Here is an 18460-nt window from a genome sequence, read left to right as displayed (position 1 = left end):
TAAATTAATTTGATTTTTTCTCGTGTTCTTTCAACTAGATGATTTTTTTTCTGATTATGCACATAGTTTTCATGTTCAATTTATTAATGTATTCAACTTGATTTACTTTTAATATGATAATTTATCAACTAATTCATTTTCTCACTATAGATTTTCTATTTAACCATTTATGTTTATTTTTTAAAATTTTATTTTCAGATTTTGGAACAATAATACTTCTACCCATATTTTGAATTTTAACATAAACAGGTCCCTTTTTTATAGCACCACCGCTATTTTTTTGTTTTAATAATCTTAATTTTGTTTCTAATTTTAATTTTTTTGTTCTTTCTCTTTCTATTAATTTAAAATCTTCTTCTTTTAAATGTTTTGGTTGAGGTTGTGATGATGATGTTGATGATTTTAAAATTATATTTTCTGGTAAGAATTCTGGTAATTCAATCGGTAGATTTTTTTGTCTTTCTTCTTGTTCTTTAGCAACTGCTTTTGCTTTTGCTTCTTTTTCTTTTTGTTCTTGTAATTGTTTAGCTTTTTTTTGTTTTATATTTCTTTCATTTGTTAATTTTCTTTGTTCTTTAATTTGTTGTTGTCTTTTTAATTCTAATTGTTTTAATTTTTGTTGTTCTTCAATTATTTTTGATTTTGATGATGATACATTTTCTTCTTCTGGTGCTTCATCTGAGTCACTTTCTGAATCTGAAACTATGTCGTCCTCTTCAGAATCTGATACATCTTCAACTTCAATTACTTCTTGGTCTCCACCATTTTGACTCTCATTTATGTTATCTCCATCATCATTAAATTTTATCTTTTTATTTTTTTTAACTACTTGAATAGGTTGATCATCATAACCCAAGATATTTTCACTTGAAACATCATCTGGGTTATTCAATTTTGGATTATCTTCAACATGATGGGGAGTATTATGATGTAGTTTACTTCTTGTTAATGCCATTTTGTTTTGTTATGTGTTAATATTGATGTTAGATAAAGTTATAGATAATTGTGATAGATCTCATCTTTCTCATCTTGTGATTTACGCGTACTTTCAACTTATGCACTTGGTAGTTCTCTCTCTCTTTAATAAAATTACAAAAACATACGCTCAGAGATATTTTATTTTACAACCACTTTTTTTACAACCAATTTCAAAACAAAACCACCAGAACTTGCAACCATACTAAATGCTCATTAATGATGATTCATTATTCTTATATAATAAAACAATAAAACCTCCTTCAAATTATATCAAATCATTAGTTGGAAATTTCATCTCAAATCAAACTCAACAACAATTAATACTTATTTCATCAACTTTTATATCATTATATATATCAAATTTAGAAACTGGGAAATTAGAATTACAATTTAATCAAAATATTTTTAGTTGTATTAATGATGTTGGGAAAATTAAATGTAAAGATAAAGATGTATTAGTTTTAACAAGTGATTCAGGAAATTTAACTGTGTTAGAACATCATAAAAATTCATTTATACAGTTATGTAATTTACCAATGAGTAAAAATGGTTGGAATAATACTTACCCAGGGGAAATATTATCAATTGATCAATATAATCGTTGTATTTTGATAAGTGCAATGTTAAATAAAAAATTATTATATAAATTTGATGATAATGAATTATTAAGTTCACCTTTAGAACATCAAAATAAAAATATAGCTACTTTACAAATTATAAGTGTTTTTAATAATTTTGAAAATCCCATATTTGCAGGTTTAGAATTTGATTTGGAGAAACAGCTTACATTATTAAATTATTATGAATTTGATAGAAGTTTGAATTATTTAGTTAAAAGAAAAAGTTTAGGTATACCTGAAGATTCAAATCACTTAATTCCTGTACCTGATCCAGTTGGTGGGGTTTTAGTTTGTGGAAAGAATTGGATAAGTTATTATGATAAAAATTATAAAGAAATTTTGGTGCCACTACCTCGAAGACCTAATCAAAATTCCATCATAGTCAATCATTTAATTCATATTTTAAAAAAGAAATCTTACCGATTTTTCATACTTTTACAAAATGAATTTGGTGATTTATTTAGATTAATTATTGAATTTGATCAAGATACAGAGATAGTTAAAAATATAATGATTACGTATTTTGATACAATACCAGTAAGTATATCATTAAATATTTTTAAAAATGGATTTCTTTTTGCAAATTGTTTACATAATGATCAAAGATTTTATCAATTTGAAAATTTAGGTGATAATATAAAAGAAGGTGATTTAATTATAAATAGTTCATCAATCAAAGAAGACTCAGAATATATTTTAAATTTAAAAACTTTAGAAAATTTAGAATTAATTGATACTTTAGAATCACTAAGTCCTATAACTGATTCTTTATTAATTGATGATAAATTAATAACATTATCTACTAAATCAAAATTAAAAACTTTACAACATGGTTTACCAACTTCAATATTAGTTGAATCTCCATTACCTATGAAACCAACAAAAGTTATAACATCAAAATTAACTCGTGATTCACCAAATGATGATTATTTAATTATAACTTCAACATTAGCTTCTAAAACTTTAGTATTATCAGTTGGTGAAGTTATTGAAGATGTTAAAGATTCAAAATTTATATTAGATCAACCTACTATAGCTGTGCAACAAGTTGGGGTAATGTCAATAGTTCAAATTTATCTTAATGGTATAAGACACATCGGTAAAAATAAAAAATTTACTGATTGGTATCCACCAGCTGGTATAACTATTACAAATGCATCAACAAATAATCAACAAATTTTAATAAGTTTATCAAATTCTGAATTAGTTTATTTTGAAACTGATTTAGATGATCAATTAATTGAATATCAAGAAAGATTAGAAATTTCATCTCCAGTTTTAAGTATGTGTATTTCAAAATTTGAAAAATCTTCATTTGCTATAATTGGATGTTCAGATGAAACAATTCAAGTAATTTCACTAAAGGAAAATAATTGTTTAACTGTTAAATATTTACAAGCTTTATCATCAAATGCAAATTCCTTAGTGATGACTACAATAAAAGATAAAGCTTGGATTCATATTGGAATGGAAAATGGAGTTTATGTAAGATCTAAAATTAATAAATTTAATGGGAAATTATCAGAAACAACTATAAAATATCTAGGTACAAAACCATTAGAATTACAAGAAATTAAAATTAATGAATCAATAAATGGAGTTTTAGCAATTACATCAAAACCATGGATTTGTTATCAATATCAAGAAAAATTTAAATTAACTCCACTTTTAAATATTGATATTATAAATGGTACATCTTTTACTTCTGAAGATATTGGAGGAAATGCATTAGTTGGTATAAATAATAAAAATGATTTAATAATTTTTGCATTAGGTGGAGAAGATATGATATTTGATCCAAATCAAGAATTAACAACAAATGAATTAAAATTACGATATTTACCAAGACAAATTTTAGAATTTGAAAATTTTTTGGTGGTTAGTCAAGTTGAACTGAATATTAATTCACCATATAAGACAAATTTAACAAAAGATGTCAGGAATGAAGTTGATGAACAACAAATTGAGAACTTTGGGTATGAAAAAGGTGAAAATTATGCTTCTTGTATTCAAATGATTGCAAATGATGAAATTTTACAAACTCTTGAATTCCCCGTGAATACAAAAATAATAGGTATAACAAAAGTATTATTTCAAAAATTATACCTTATCGTTGCAGTTGAAATTAATAATGATTACCTACTATACACATTTAGATTAGATAAAAAAGATAAATTTCAATACGTCCACAAGACTCAATTAAATTATCAACCAACTACAGTAAATTTATTTGAAAATAAATTAATTATTGGATCAAGTGAAAGTTTATCATTATATGAATTAGGACAAAAGCAATTATTAAGAAAATCCTTAACTAAAATTCCATTTATTTCAAAAATTAATAAAATTTCAGTATCAATAAATCAAAGAATTTTGGTTTCAGATTTACATAATTCTTTGGTTTTATTAAAATTTGATTCTGATTTAAATCAATTCTTACCTATTATGGATGATATAATTAAAAGACAAATTATATCAATAAAACAATTAGATTATGATACATTTATAGGAAGTGATAAATTTGGTAATATATTCGTATCAAGAATCTCGCGGGAAATATCAACTGAAATTGATAAAAATTGGTCAATTTTAAAAAACAAGATTCAAACAACCACCAACTCAAATTCATGTATTTATAAATTTCAAAATTTATGTGAATTTTATATACCTGATATTATAACTTCATTTCAAATTGGAAAATTTATGAACACTGAAGAAGAAAAAATTATAATTTATACTTCTATTTCTGGATTAATTGGATTTTTAATTCCATTAACTTTAAAATCAAAAATTGAATCATTGAATAACAAACAAATGGAGTTAAAAAAGAAAGATAATGTTGTTGGAAAAGATCATATTAAATTTAGAAGTTATTATAATCCAATTAAAAATATAATTGATGGTGATTTAATTGAAAGTTAAATATATAGACTATATATATAAATAAAATTGAAAAATAATAATAGATAAATTAAATTACGTAGATAATGTTTTTAATCTTTATTTCGTAAAGGACTTTGTTTTTCATCATTTTCTGATTCATCTTCATCATCATCATCATTATTATTATTTTCTTCATTTAAATTTCTTTTAATTGGAGTTTGACCATTGGGAGTACTAAATTGAACAAAATTCCAAAATGCAGGACTTGATTGATTTGGATGTTGTGATTGATTATTTGGATTAAGTTGATTTGAATTTGAATTAGTATTTGTATTTTTTCCATTTTGTTGTTGATTTTGTTGTTGATTTTTATTTGATCCTCGTTCTGGTGTATATGCTTCTAATTGTGATATTTTTTTAGGACTTGTAAAATTTATTACATCATTTGTTGTATTATTTGAAGATATTGGTATTGAATTTAATGAATCATTTTGATTTGAATTATACAGATGATTTATTGATGAAATTACAGTATTTGGTAATTGTGTATTAGTTACATATGAAGAATTTCTTGAATGTCCTAAATTTGGTTTTGTTTCGTTATTGTTGTTGTTGTTTGTTGGTGGTGGTAGATTATACAAAGTAGAATTGTTTTCAACTTTAGGTATCTTGGTGATAGAATCTCTTTGTTGATGTAATTGTTGTGGTTGTCTTAATGGTGATGCTAAATGTGTTCCATATCCATTGTTGTTTGAATATTGGGTATTTGATTGTTGACCAAACATCATTGGTTGTGGTTGCTGTTGCGGTTGCTGTTGCTGAGGTTGATCCTGTGGTTGTTGTTGTTGAGAATAGGAATAGGAACGTCCAGATTGAACATATTGATTCGGAATATAGTTCATATGGTTTTGTTGTACATTATTGTATTGAAGGTTTTTCGTCTCTGGACTTTGATGATTGTAATATGCTTGAGGAGGAGGCTGTTGAGGTTGTTGTTGATGTTGTGATTGTTGTTGTGGGGGTGGTTGTTGTTGACCATGAATTTGTTGTGGATGAAATTGACTCATATCATGTCTATCCAATTGAGATTCAGGTAATTGTTTATGAGTTGCTAAATGTAAACTTAATTGTCTTGAAACTGATGAACCTCTTCTTGTTTTTGAAATTGTTCCATCATTTACTTTATTTAAAAATTCTTCTCTATAAGATGAACTAATTTGCCATTTCATACCTTTTCCAGGTTCATTTGGTCTTCTTGGAACTTTTTCAAATGCTTTATTTAATGATAAATTATGTCTAATTGAATTTTGCCAACCAGTTTTAGAATATTTATAATATGCATAATGACTTGAAATCCAATTATAAATATCTGCTAATGACATAACACCTGATGGATTTGATAAAATAGCTTGAGTTATCATTGTTGCATAACTATATGGGGGTTTTATATCTTTTGAATCTTCTTTTGATAAATCTTGATCTAAATTACTTTGCAATGAATTTGCTGTCATTTGATTTGGTGAATGATTTAATTGAGCTTTATTATATACTTGAAAACTTTTAATTGATCCTCCACCATTACCATTATATGTTTTTTTATTTTTCCCATGTTCTTCTCTATATTTGGCCATTGCTTTTTCCAACATTTTTGGTGCTACAGTAGGAGGTGAATCTGGTAAAATAAACATCATTTGAGTTCCTCCAACATCTAATATAGCTCCAGAATGTAATGTATTTTTTTCCAGTGATCCAATTGAAACTTTTTGTCCATCTATTCTTGCACCATTTCTACCAAGAACTCTTAATTCCCAAGTTCTTGCATCTAAATTATAAGTAATTGTTGCATGTTGTCTACTTACAATTTTTGCTGGACCTAAATCAATATCAATTAATGGTCCAGTATTTACATTTGAACTTGCTACATCTGTATTTCTACCAATAGATATAGCTAAAGATTTAACATAATAAGTCCAATCTTTACCCGCTATTTTGGCATAAGCTTGAACTTGAGTAGCTATATTTTTAGTATTTGCATAAGTTTCTGAAACATTTGTTTTCTCATCAGGACATTGTAATACACCAATAACGGCATTTATCCTTTCTTGAGGGTCATCAAATGAGTAATATTGGTTTTCTAAATGATCTGAAAGTGTTCGTTTTCTTGGAGTAGTAAATGAATTGGACATTTGGATTTGTGTTTACCCTTGAATAATGATGATGATCTTGAAGCTGTAAATATGATTTGACGTGTTTGTTTAATGACAATAAATGCTATGAAATGATTGATCTCTCAATTTGGTCTGTTCTTGAAGTCGACTTTATGTCCTTTATATGCAAATTAATTTGGTTTGTTGAATTTGCTATCGTTGTTGATGAATTTAATCCTTAATACAAAAAAATAAATAATTTAATTGTTTGTGATCAACTATATTAGACTTTTGCTATACTGAACTAATCTTTTTTGAAAGTGGTGGATGAATAAGTGATACTCAGAAGTATAATTGAGATCAAATATGAAAGCTCTTGTCCAATTTAAACGAGCTCTTGTAGTATATTTTTCAACTGTTAATTGAACTTGAAGATTTGTTAACTATGTAAGTGAGTAAGTGTTTACTTTTTTAAAGTTGAAAAAAATCTTTTGTTTGTTTTTGTTTTTTTTGAATTTTTTTGTTTAATTTTGGGGGAGATTGGTAGCAGTTTCCTTTTGTCAATTTTTTAGTCAAAAATTAAGATTATTGCCATTCATTGATCTAAAAAATCAAAGGGGTCAATCTGATTGATCGTTCAAAAAATAGAGGATCTACTAGCTAGCATGGGAACTTAGACTAAGCTGTAGCTGAAAATTTATCTATACTTGGAGTAGAGAAATTTCTTCTCCTTTAATTTGATGATGATGTTAAATTCCGCATTGTTCAATACAAATAGAGGAGCTATGAAGACTCAAGTAGCTACTGCATTAAAGAGTATCGGATGATACCTGTCATCAGTTTGGGTTTGGTTTCATTTATTATTTGATAAGAGAATAGCTGGAGAATTAAATATTTCAATTTCAAGTAAATATTTCATTTTCAAGTTTACACAGAATTATTGCTCAATTAAAACATGATTGGTGAGAATCAAATAGTGAAAACTGACTATATCAGTTACCCTCTCTGCTTGCAATATTTTAACTAGAAAGAAGAAGCTAAGCTATTATTGAAATCAAATGAACAAGTACTTCAATTGAGTGCGCAAAATCAGCAAAATTGCGCGTCTTGCTAATTCGCGTTTCAAATTTTGTTGCACAAAATTAATTTGATATACCTACACATAATTTATTGGTATTATAAAAGACTCCTTAGTTATATCAAATCCTCTTGCATCAGTAGTTTCTTTAGTTATAACATCAATATCCAAATCTTCTTCTTCCATTCTCTTTTTATTTACTTCAGATTCATCTAAAATATCAAATTCATCTTCTTTTTCAATATATTCAATATTTTCTTCAACTTCAACAAAATCAGGAGCTAAAGCACTCCATTTTTGAGGAAATTGAATTGACCAAATATATATTGATCCACTATCTAAACCAATTGATCCTATTTTACATCTATTATAATTCCATTTAACATCAATTAATTCTTCATTTGAACCTTCTAAAATTTTAATTAATGAACCCATTGAAGTTTCCCATAAATATAAATCATGTGAAGATTGACCATGAGTTGAAGCTATTAAAAATTCTGCATTATGATTAAAAGTTATTGAATTCCATTGTAATCTATTTACAACATCTTGATATTTATGATCAATATCAAAATCCCATTCAGTTGTATCATTATCATCATTCATTAAATCTGGTAAATCAATTTGTCGTATAATTCTATCTGAAAAATTTACTGCTAATTTACGTTGATTTGGTGATATTGAAATATTTTTAATATTTGAATTTGCTAATTTTACAGAATGTATTAATTTTAAATCATTAGTTCGAAAAATATTAAGCCATCCTTTACTTGTACCTGTGAATATATATTTCCCTTGTTCTGTAAATGCTGTTACTAATGTTGATTGTTTTGATGTATTGTCTTTTTTCCTCCTCTTTTTCAATGGTGTTTCAACTCCATCTTGTTCTTCATTTCCATTTTCTAAAGGATTTGTTCTTAATTTTTTAACAATCGGTTTTTCATCTTTTAAATCAACATATACAGGTGAATCATCTAATAAAGATGCAATAAAAACAAAATGATTTTCAGGATGAATATTTGCCAGCCAAATAGGTCCATCAAATTTAACTTGTCGTATTACAGGTGAATCATCATTATTTTTATTTATTTTACTTAAATCCCATAATTTACAATACCAATCTTGAGATGATGTTAAAAGGTATCTTCCACAAGTTGACCAAGTTATAGAAGTTATCGGTCGAACATGACATTGTTCTGTAATATGTGCTATTAATCCATTTGAAACCATATCATATATTACAATTGATCCATCTGATAATCCAGAAGCTAAATAGTCTCCTTTATGATTGAATTGAATTGCTACTGAATGACCATAGTTTAAAGTTGTTGATAAATTCTCAGGAAATTCTTTTGCAACTGAAAAGGGATCTTGTAATTGTAAATTCATGTATTTATGTTGGTTGTATCAACTCCATTGATAATGTTTCATGTTAATTTTTATCGCGATTAAATTGATTTACTTTTTTACAACCATTTCTTATTCTACAATCAAAAATGATCAATGACATCAAATTCAGACAAATTAACAATATTTGATTTGTCTACAAGAACAATTAGATCACCTTCATTAAGTATATCATCTAATAATTCTTCAATTAATATTTTAGGTCATAAACAAAGATTTGATGATCGTTCAACCACAAAAACAAGTTTAGCATTAAGATATCATAGAAATAATTCATATCAACATGTATTAGAAAAGAAAAATTCTATTCAATTTGAAAAACAAGAATTGGAGAGTATTTTTCATTGGTCAGATTTGAAAAAGATATCAAATATAATTAATTCTTCTGAATTTATTACAAAATATGGTCAAGTATTACTAGTTAAAACAAATTCCATATTTATTGCCCTTGGAACAAGCTCTGGTAATATCGTTATTTTCAATTATAAACAAGAAATAGATTCTATTTTAGTAATCCCAGAAGAAGAAGAAAGAATAGAAGTTACTTGTATTTCATTTTCATCTGATTGTACTTTTTTCATAGCTGGATATAAAGATGGAACTATAAGATTATGGGATTTAAAAAATGGAACTGTAATATTACCTTATGATAAACTACCGTATCATACATTATATCCATCAGAATCCGAATCATCTACTAGAGAAAGTCATGCATTTAATCTGGAAATCACATATGTAAAATTCCTTCAATCACAAACTCATCAATTTATAAGTATAGATGAAACAAGTTTAATATTGCGACATAATGGAGCAAGAAAACTAATGAAAACTTATTTTACTAGTGAAAGATTATTTGGAACAAATGATATATCACGAGATGAATTACAATTAAAAGTTTTAAATTGTGGGTTATTACCTATGGGTTCTTCACATCAAATTACTGATGGAATGGGAGTAATGGCATTAATGACTCAAGACACACTCACCATAATTTCAACAATTTCATTAAATGATCCAACTTTAACCAACGTAAAGCCTCATTTCAAAGTTAGTAAATCAAAAGAATCAGGTAATAAGATAGAAACTACAGCTATGAGTTGGTTTCCTTGTGTTAATACTTTGAGTGGTATTAGTTGTGCTAAATTAGCTTATAGTTGGAATAATGTTCTTGGAATATTAGAATTAGAAAATAATGTCCTACCTTCAAATTTAATTAATATTGTAAATAATGCAAAAGATAAAGACAAAGCAGTACCAAAATTACCATTCACAAAAACATGTAAATTAGATGCAAAATTAAATATTATAGATATAAAATGGGTACAATCTAATATTTTAAGTATATTTGTTAATGAAGAAAATGAATCAATTAAAATGATGACATTTTTTTATGATAATAAATCATTAATTCCAATAGCAGAAGATACTTTCACAAATGAAGTAAAACAAATTAATATTGCAAAACATTGTTTTATATTATTAAATGAAAATAAAATCTTAATTGGTAGACAATTAAGTTGGGCTGATATATTATTATCAAATATTTCAAATTCAAATTATTTAAAAGCTTTAAATATTGCTGATGAATTTTATAATACAACTTCAGAAGGAAAATTAGTTGCTGTTGGATTACCTATAGATAAAAATAAAAGATCAGCTTTAATACGACCGTATTTGATTGAAATTATGAAAGAATCTATAAATTATTCGGTTGATCATTTAAATTTATATTTAGAAATTGTTTCATATACTGGATATATTGATATTCTAGAGAATTTAATGAATTATATTAATAATGATCAATTTTTTTTCCAAAATTTAGAACCATTTATTTTATCACAATTTATAATTAGTTTACCACCAATAGTTTTAAAAAGATTAGTTGAATATTATGCATCAAATGATATGGGAGATTTATTAACTGAACTCATATGTACTTTAGACTTGACAAGTTTAGATATTGATGTTACTATACAATTATGTAAGAAATATAAATTAAGAGAATGTTTAATATTTATTTGGAATTCATTATTAAATGATTATGAAACTCCATTACTTGAATTTATAAAAGAATTTCAAAATCCTGAATTTTTAAAAAATGATGAATATTTAAAAGCTTATGATTATATTTCTTTTATTTTAACTGGAAGACAATATCCTACTGAAAAATATATAGTTAATGGAGAATTTGATGCAATAAAATCTGTTTGTGATATTCTTTTTTCAAGTTCCTCCATCATAAGAGATAATCAAATAATTCATGCATTAAATGATGATACAATTTTTCCATATTTATATACATTTTTAAAAATAAATTCTTTTAAAACATTATCAGCATTAAATGAATTTTTTGAATCATCATTTTTAAATGATCAAATAAAATATAATAGACAATTTTTAATTGAAGCACTTTTGGATCTTTTTGAAACAAATGAACACAATTTTAATGAATTTGATAAATGTCAATTATCAATATTTATAGCAAGAAATTATCCAAAATATTCTCAATTTATAAGATTATCTGATTCAATATTAAATTCCGTTGTAAATAAATTAAGTTCAAATTTAAATTTAAAATTATTTAAAGATTGTGAATTAGCTTTACAAAGTTTAATTTCAAAATATTTACCTGATGATGAAGAATTTATTGATAAATTAAAAATTGCAGGATATTATAATGTATTAGTTGATTATTATAATTCAGAAGGAAAATATTCTATGGCTTTAGAGATGTGGTTGAAAAAAGATGAAAATAAGGGGGAAGAAGTAAAGGGAGAAGAATTAGCAGAGGAAGTAGAAGAAGAAGAAGAAGATTATGTAAAACATCTTATGATATTAATTGATCAATCTTTTGCTAAAAATAAAAATATGAATGAAAAAATAAAAGTTATTAAAGTTTTGAAAACAAAATTTAAAAGATTAGTGAAATTAGATAATGAAACATTTTTCAAATTAATTGATAAATATTCACCTCAATTACATATTGAAATATTAAAAATTGATGATGATTTATTAAAATATGATTACCTACAGAGATTGTTTAATGGTAGTAAAAACTCAATTGAATTAGATGAATTTTTATATGAATATTTAAGATTATTAATTGAATATGATAGAGATCAAGTATTTGAATTTATTAGTAATTGGAAATCTCAATTACTGAAAATTTACGCAGATAATGATCAAGTTTTACAACTTTTGAAAGAAAAACAAATCATTGATGGTCAAGCTTGTTTATTTGCATTTTCAAAAGAATATAGTAAAGCAATTGATACAATTATAGATTATATAATTCAAATTTCAAATGAGATTAATGAATCCAACAAAGACAGTATTATTAATTTAATCAACTATGCAACAGAAATTATTGAAAGTCCTCAAACTTATAATATTGAAAAAGATAATTTAACATTAAATGAACAATTATGGCTTAAATTAATTAATTCATTGATAAAACTTGCAAATACATCAAATTCTGTTGAAATTCATAATTTTTTAAATAAATTAATTCATGATTGTTTTAAAAAAATAAGTGATTATAAATTAATAAATAATAAAGGAGAACAATCATTTTTAAAAATTTTTAATTTATTTTTAGAATCATCTTCAATAGATGATCAAGGTGATTTAAATCATATAACAAAATTATCAAATATAAGAAATATTTTACAAGATTTATTTATTTCTTATAATTATGAAAATGAAATTTTAAAAATTATGTTAAAAATTATAAATAATGATTTTAAAAAAAATATGAAATTAATTCAAAAAGATAACTTGAGTGGTTGGATATTAAATAATAGAAAATGTAATTGTTGTGATAAATTAATTTTGGGAATGGAATTAAATGAAGAAGTGGTGGATCAAAATATATCAGCTTGGGAAAATAAAGAATATTATAAAATTCAACTAAAATTAGGAAAAGAATCAACTGATGATTATCGAACAGAATTTGATAAAAAATTTCATTATTTAGAACTTATTTTTTTTGAATGTGGTCATTCTTATCATTCTAAATGTCTTGAAAATTTACATAGTCCTGGAATTTGTATACTTTGTAAATAAGGAGATAGAGTACTACTTTGCTTTTGACGTAGATTAAATTTTTATTTTATTAAAAATACACTAACATATCATTAAAATTGTCTAAAACCAAAAAGATTCATAAATAATTAATACCTAAGAAATTGTCTTATTCTTTATGTTCAGTAGTTGATTTAACAGCTTCAATTTCATCCATTCCAACAATATCTTCCATTCCATCTTCAATTGCATCAGTATGATCACTTATTCTAAACCAAATTAAAGGTATAGCAATTAATAAAGAAGCTTGACATAAAGCCCAAGAACTTGCAAATAAATTCATATAAGGTAAAGCAATAGCATCTAATCTCCAAGCAATAGCTGCACCAGCAGATTGTATACCTTTATAAAATCCAGCATATAAAGCAACTTTTTTTGGATTATTTGATAATGCTCCAATACACCATAATGTAAAAGTTTGAAATAATGCATCATAAGCACCATAAAATATATAAAGAAACATTGGACCAATATATTTACCTTGAGTATAATCCATTGGTTCAATAGTTGGAGGAGTTGATTCAACTTCTTCTCTTGTAAATTCTAATTGAAATTTTAATCCACCACCCCAAATAGCTAAACCAGTAACAAATAAAATAGTCCAACCAATTCTACCTCTTGTTGAACGTTTAAAATATTTTAAATCCATTATATAACCCAAAATTATTGAACCAATCATTTGAGCAAACCAATATAATAAAGAATTCAAAGATCTTGTTCTTAAATTAAACATACCATGATTAAAATTATTAAATTGATAAGTATAAAACCAATTTGAAGCAAAAAACATTGGAAACATAAATAAAATTTTTGGTTCTTTAAATAATAATTTAAAAAGTGCAATAATTTCATCTTTTACATTTGGAGCTTTATGTTGATCAATTGCAACTCTTGTACCATCTGATTTATAAACTTTTGAAGGTTCTAACATAAAAAATGCAATACATGATCCACAACACATTAAAACAATAAATGCAATGAAAGTACCATTATTTGCTGCTGATCCAGTATTATTAATATTATCAGCTAATGGAATTATTGAACCAATAACAGCACCTAAATTAAAAATAACCCAAAATATCATAATTGCTTTACCTTTATTTTTTTCATCTGAATAACTTAAAACAACTTGTCCTTGAGCTGCCCATAATACTGCTGCACATAACCCCAAGAATGCTCCTGCAAATATAACAAATCCTTTATTTTCATTATGATTAAAACTTAATAATGATCCAGCATATAATGCATAACCAATACCTCCAAACATTAAAGAATACTTAACTCCTAAAATATTTACTATAGTACCTCCGAAAAAACCAATTGTTGCAAATGTTGAATATAATGCAACTGATGCATTATCTGATGTTGGTTTATCACTTATACTTGCACCTATACCACTTAATGCATTAAACATACCAGGTGTCTGAGGGATTCAGTTAGTATTTGGACATTCTCTCTTGCTGGAAAGTGATAGTAATCCACGAGATATAATCTCTTCTGGTCTTACTACTCATTCCAATTTTTTTATGAAACACTTCTTCATAAATCTAAATACATACCATAAATATAACAAAAGCACAAACAACAATTTGTACCATTGAATTTGAATAATGAAAATTTTTACCAAATATTCTAAAAGTTTTATCATACCAATTTCCACTACTTGAAATTTCTTCAATTGTATGATGTTTTAATTCTAAATGAACATCATCATCATGAGAATATTTTTCATTTATATTATTTTCTAAATCTTTTGAATGTGATGAACTTGAAGTTACTTCTACTGCATGAGTTGCTTTTTCATCTGTTGTTGATGTCATTTTTAAGTATTTCGAGATTTTATTTTATGATATTGGTTTATACTATGAATGAAATATTATTGAAATTTTGATGAAAAATTATTGAAAATTCTGAAAATTTGAATTGAATTAGTTGGATTGAATTTGTTGGATTGGTTGATCTGTTATTGATCTGAGTGATTTTGTAACAAGTCGTGATCTGATTGAATTTGTCTTGCCTTTATATAACTATCAAAGTTATAATTGTTTATGATTTGAATTAGAATAGGTTGATGGTTAAATGAAAAATGGAAAAATGAAAAATTTCAAATGAAGGTTTTATCGTTTATTTATAATAATGAATGAATGAATATTATTCCATGATTTTATATTTTTCATTATTCAACACAATCATTTTCTATTGATAAGATAATAAAGAAATCAATAAATTTTTGTTTGTTCTATTTTACTAATTAATAAAACGCATAATTAATTAAAAAATTATCTACACAAAGTAAACAATAGAAAGAGTAGGTATAAAGGGCCATACTTACATGATATTAAATCTCCACTTTGATTTGACTCTAAAGTCAAACTAGTCTCAACTAAAAGTTAAAATCAAGCTAAGTTACGAATTCAAACACTAAGATATGCTTACTCCAGGTTTTAATGAATCATCTATAACACAAATGCATAGTCACAAGTTGAATATCTATAAGAAAAAATATTATAATATTCAATTGTTGTATTTGTCATAGAAAATTGAAACAAGCTATGGAATATTGATAAAAAATAAATTGGAGATTGTAACATAAATACATTTAAAACAATAAAATAATTATGAACACAACCACCACCACTCTGAGTAACTACTACTAATAATGCTACTATTCAAAGTTATTAAAGGGAGAGAACATGTTTTCTACTAATTTAAGATAATGGAAAAATTCAACAATCTAATTAAATCATATTGTTTAACCAATAGTATATCCACAATGAAATTTGTTCAAGAACAATACCATTAGATTAAAAACAGATGGTTATAAATCAATAATTTTCAATTATGACAATTTCATGAAACAATAAGACTACTAAACTAAAATATTAATATTGACAGATTTATTAGACACTCCCCAAATGTTTTTCTAAAAATTCTATTTATAATTTAACGTATTTCTACTAAATTCATTTTAAACTTTACATTGTTTTTGTACATATAATTTTATTCAGTAACAGTACTTTTTAAGTAAGGTTAGTAATTGCATTGAACCATTAGTAAGAAAATTGATAATTTATTCTTTTTCAATTACAATACAATCTGCCTCTAATCTAACTCTCTTTTTACAATTCCCTTAGGTTTAATTAGAACCCGTTCTTAGACCTAACTTTTCACCGGTTAATTCAATTTAATTAAGTAACCCAAAAAACAAATCGAAGAGAGAGAGAGGGAGGGAGGGGTGGAGGAATAAAGTGACAAAAGAAAAAGCGCAAATTGGACTAAATTTATACTAATTAATGCCTTATGCTTTTATAATATTATACAGTAATAAAATTACATGCATGTTAGCCGTATAATTAGACTGATTGACGAAAACACTTTTATTATTTGATTCCAAGTTGAAATTTTCTTATGAAACATTAATTCTAAATTAAACAGATCTAGATTATGTAAAATATTTGAGACAAAATTAACGTATGATTTAAAGAGGTAATACATTAAGGGAGTCAAAAGAAAAGGAAATGAATCTGTTCTACTCAACAATCAGTAGTATTTGTATACCAACCCCTGGTTAATACATTTCTACTTACCGTCCTTTATCTCGTTGAAATTAATTCTATTTGGCTTATACTTGAACATTAATATTAATAAACCTGTATATAAACAAATTATGAAACTGCAACACCGTTTCATTTACACAAAAATAAAAATTTAAAATAAAAAAAAAAAAAACATCTCGTAATTTTATTGGTAGCAGCAAGCTGTCAATAATTATTTATATACATTACTGGATAAGGAAAGATCTATAATTCTGAAACAAATGATACTATACACGTTATGACTATAATCTAGTAAAACTTATCTTAGTGAGTTGTATCAACGTAATTTTAATTCTTGACTAATTACTCATCAAAGCAAGTTGTATAATAAAAATTTATTTTGCAACCTAGGAACTATAAACACAATTTCGATTACGCGATTTTAGATCAGTACCTTAAAATTTTTTTGCAAAACTTACCCCGGATTTTAAAAAATTCTTAGATTACTGAATCAATATTTTTGTGGATATCTGAGATTTATTGATTTGATTGCTGTGGTTTTTGAGAATCTTCTCGATCAAATTATTGAGATTATGAGTTATCAAGAGAATACAAATGCTTTACGCTATTCAAAAAATGTTGTCGACTTTTGGTCAATTATTGATTTCAATTTGGTGAGGAAATGAACAACTGAAAAGTATTACAAGATCAAAACAAAACTCCTAGGTGTTTTTTCATTCGAGCTATAGCATGTATTAGCTAGCCAGAATAAATTTTCGCAAAGAAATATGATGTAAAAGTTTAAAATTTTTTACAACAATTCTGAAACAAATTTAGTTAAAAAGCCGTTTCATACTAAAAAAAACTTTAATTTAAAATTATTCTAAAAAAGTTTAACTCCAAAGACCCTTCAACTATGGAGTATAACAATCAGCATCAACTATGAATTTTTGATTTTTACTCCAGAATTCTCCAGATTTAAGAAAATTTATTCGCCTGGGACTAAACTTTATTCAAAATACAAGCTTTTGAAACAGATTTCTGCTCATCTGTTGTTTTCTAAAAGAATTGTGGGGAAGCGCTAACATTGGGATGAGAAGTTAAGTTACATTAACGGAACTGACAAGGGAATCTGATACGGTTAAAGTCATCAAATTTCAATTGATTCGAATTTCGTTGCATGAGTTACAGAATTAAAATAAAAATAGTGCATCATTTAGCTTATGTATCAAAAAATTGATTACATACTAAACATTTTTTCAATATCAATCGAGCTCCATTAGATCAGAAGATGTACAAAAGGTACCGAAAACTGCAAGATGATCGGCATTTGCTTTGTTCAATACTAAACCAGTAATTTTTAGACTAGTTTCTATGTGACATTAAATATTTTATTTTTTTTCTCAATGTAACATCACCAAATAATTTTGATGTTGCATTTTAATATTTATACACACGATAATAATAATTTGAAACACAAGATCAAAATCTCCAATACTTATTATTGTTTTTACTTCGTAATTGGTATTATCTCGGTATTGATCTTCGATTTGAGCGGGATCGGATGATGGGTTTTTAAGGCGGCCCAATTATTTAACCAGGATTATTAGTTTCGGAACTAAGCCGTATACTTCGTTCTTTTGCAAGTCAAGTCAATGATTCCACATTGCAGAAATAAGTAGAATAAAAAAATTTACTTAGACATCGACAAGTTGAATGTTATTAAAG

At 25.4% G+C, this 18460-nt stretch overlaps 6 protein-coding genes across 6 annotated transcripts; 2 read left to right on the top strand and 4 right to left on the bottom strand. All coding sequences in view use genetic code 12, as the record gives it.

The window, feature by feature from the left end:
• Positions 1-133: 133 nt before the first annotated feature.
• Positions 134-955, bottom strand: BUD21 (Bud21p; the record flags this gene model as incomplete). Its single annotated transcript, XM_051760584.1, has 1 exon — positions 134-955. One exon carries the CDS (start codon positions 953-955, stop codon positions 134-136), a length of 822 nt encoding a protein of 273 aa, XP_051611727.1.
• A 229-nt stretch (positions 956-1184) lies between these two features.
• Positions 1185-4520, top strand: KGF55_005557 (U2 snRNP complex subunit; the record flags this gene model as incomplete). The annotated part of the gene is made up of 1 exon (XM_051760583.1): positions 1185-4520. One exon carries the CDS (start codon positions 1185-1187, stop codon positions 4518-4520), a length of 3336 nt encoding a protein of 1111 aa, XP_051611726.1.
• A 71-nt stretch (positions 4521-4591) lies between these two features.
• On the bottom strand, positions 4592-6667 carry FKH2 (forkhead family transcription factor; the record flags this gene model as incomplete). Its single annotated transcript, XM_051760581.1, has 1 exon — positions 4592-6667. One exon carries the CDS (start codon positions 6665-6667, stop codon positions 4592-4594), a length of 2076 nt encoding a protein of 691 aa, XP_051611725.1.
• Positions 6668-7784: 1117 nt separating this feature from the next.
• On the bottom strand, positions 7785-9095 carry SWD1 (COMPASS subunit protein; the record flags this gene model as incomplete). The annotated part of the gene is made up of 1 exon (XM_051760580.1): positions 7785-9095. One exon carries the CDS (start codon positions 9093-9095, stop codon positions 7785-7787), a length of 1311 nt encoding a protein of 436 aa, XP_051611724.1.
• A 114-nt stretch (positions 9096-9209) lies between these two features.
• VPS8 (CORVET complex membrane-binding subunit) lies at positions 9210-13178 on the top strand (the record flags this gene model as incomplete). Its single annotated transcript, XM_051760579.1, has 1 exon — positions 9210-13178. One exon carries the CDS (start codon positions 9210-9212, stop codon positions 13176-13178), a length of 3969 nt encoding a protein of 1322 aa, XP_051611723.1.
• Positions 13179-13305: 127 nt separating this feature from the next.
• Positions 13306-15016, bottom strand: NGT1 (Ngt1p; the record flags this gene model as incomplete). Its single annotated transcript, XM_051760578.1, has 2 exons — positions 13306-14619; positions 14756-15016. 2 exons carry the CDS (start codon positions 15014-15016, stop codon positions 13306-13308), a joined length of 1575 nt encoding a protein of 524 aa, XP_051611722.1.
• Between the last annotated feature and the right edge of the window lie 3444 nt (positions 15017-18460).

Source organism: Candida pseudojiufengensis (assembly GCF_024610245.1).
Source record: "Candida pseudojiufengensis strain CBS 10847 chromosome Unknown scaffold23, whole genome shotgun sequence".
In the NCBI taxonomy this organism is placed as follows: Eukaryota; Fungi; Ascomycota; class Pichiomycetes; order Serinales; family Debaryomycetaceae; genus Lodderomyces; species Lodderomyces pseudojiufengensis.
Note: the sequence above shows the minus strand (reverse complement) of the source record. Positions and strands in the feature narration are given on the sequence as shown.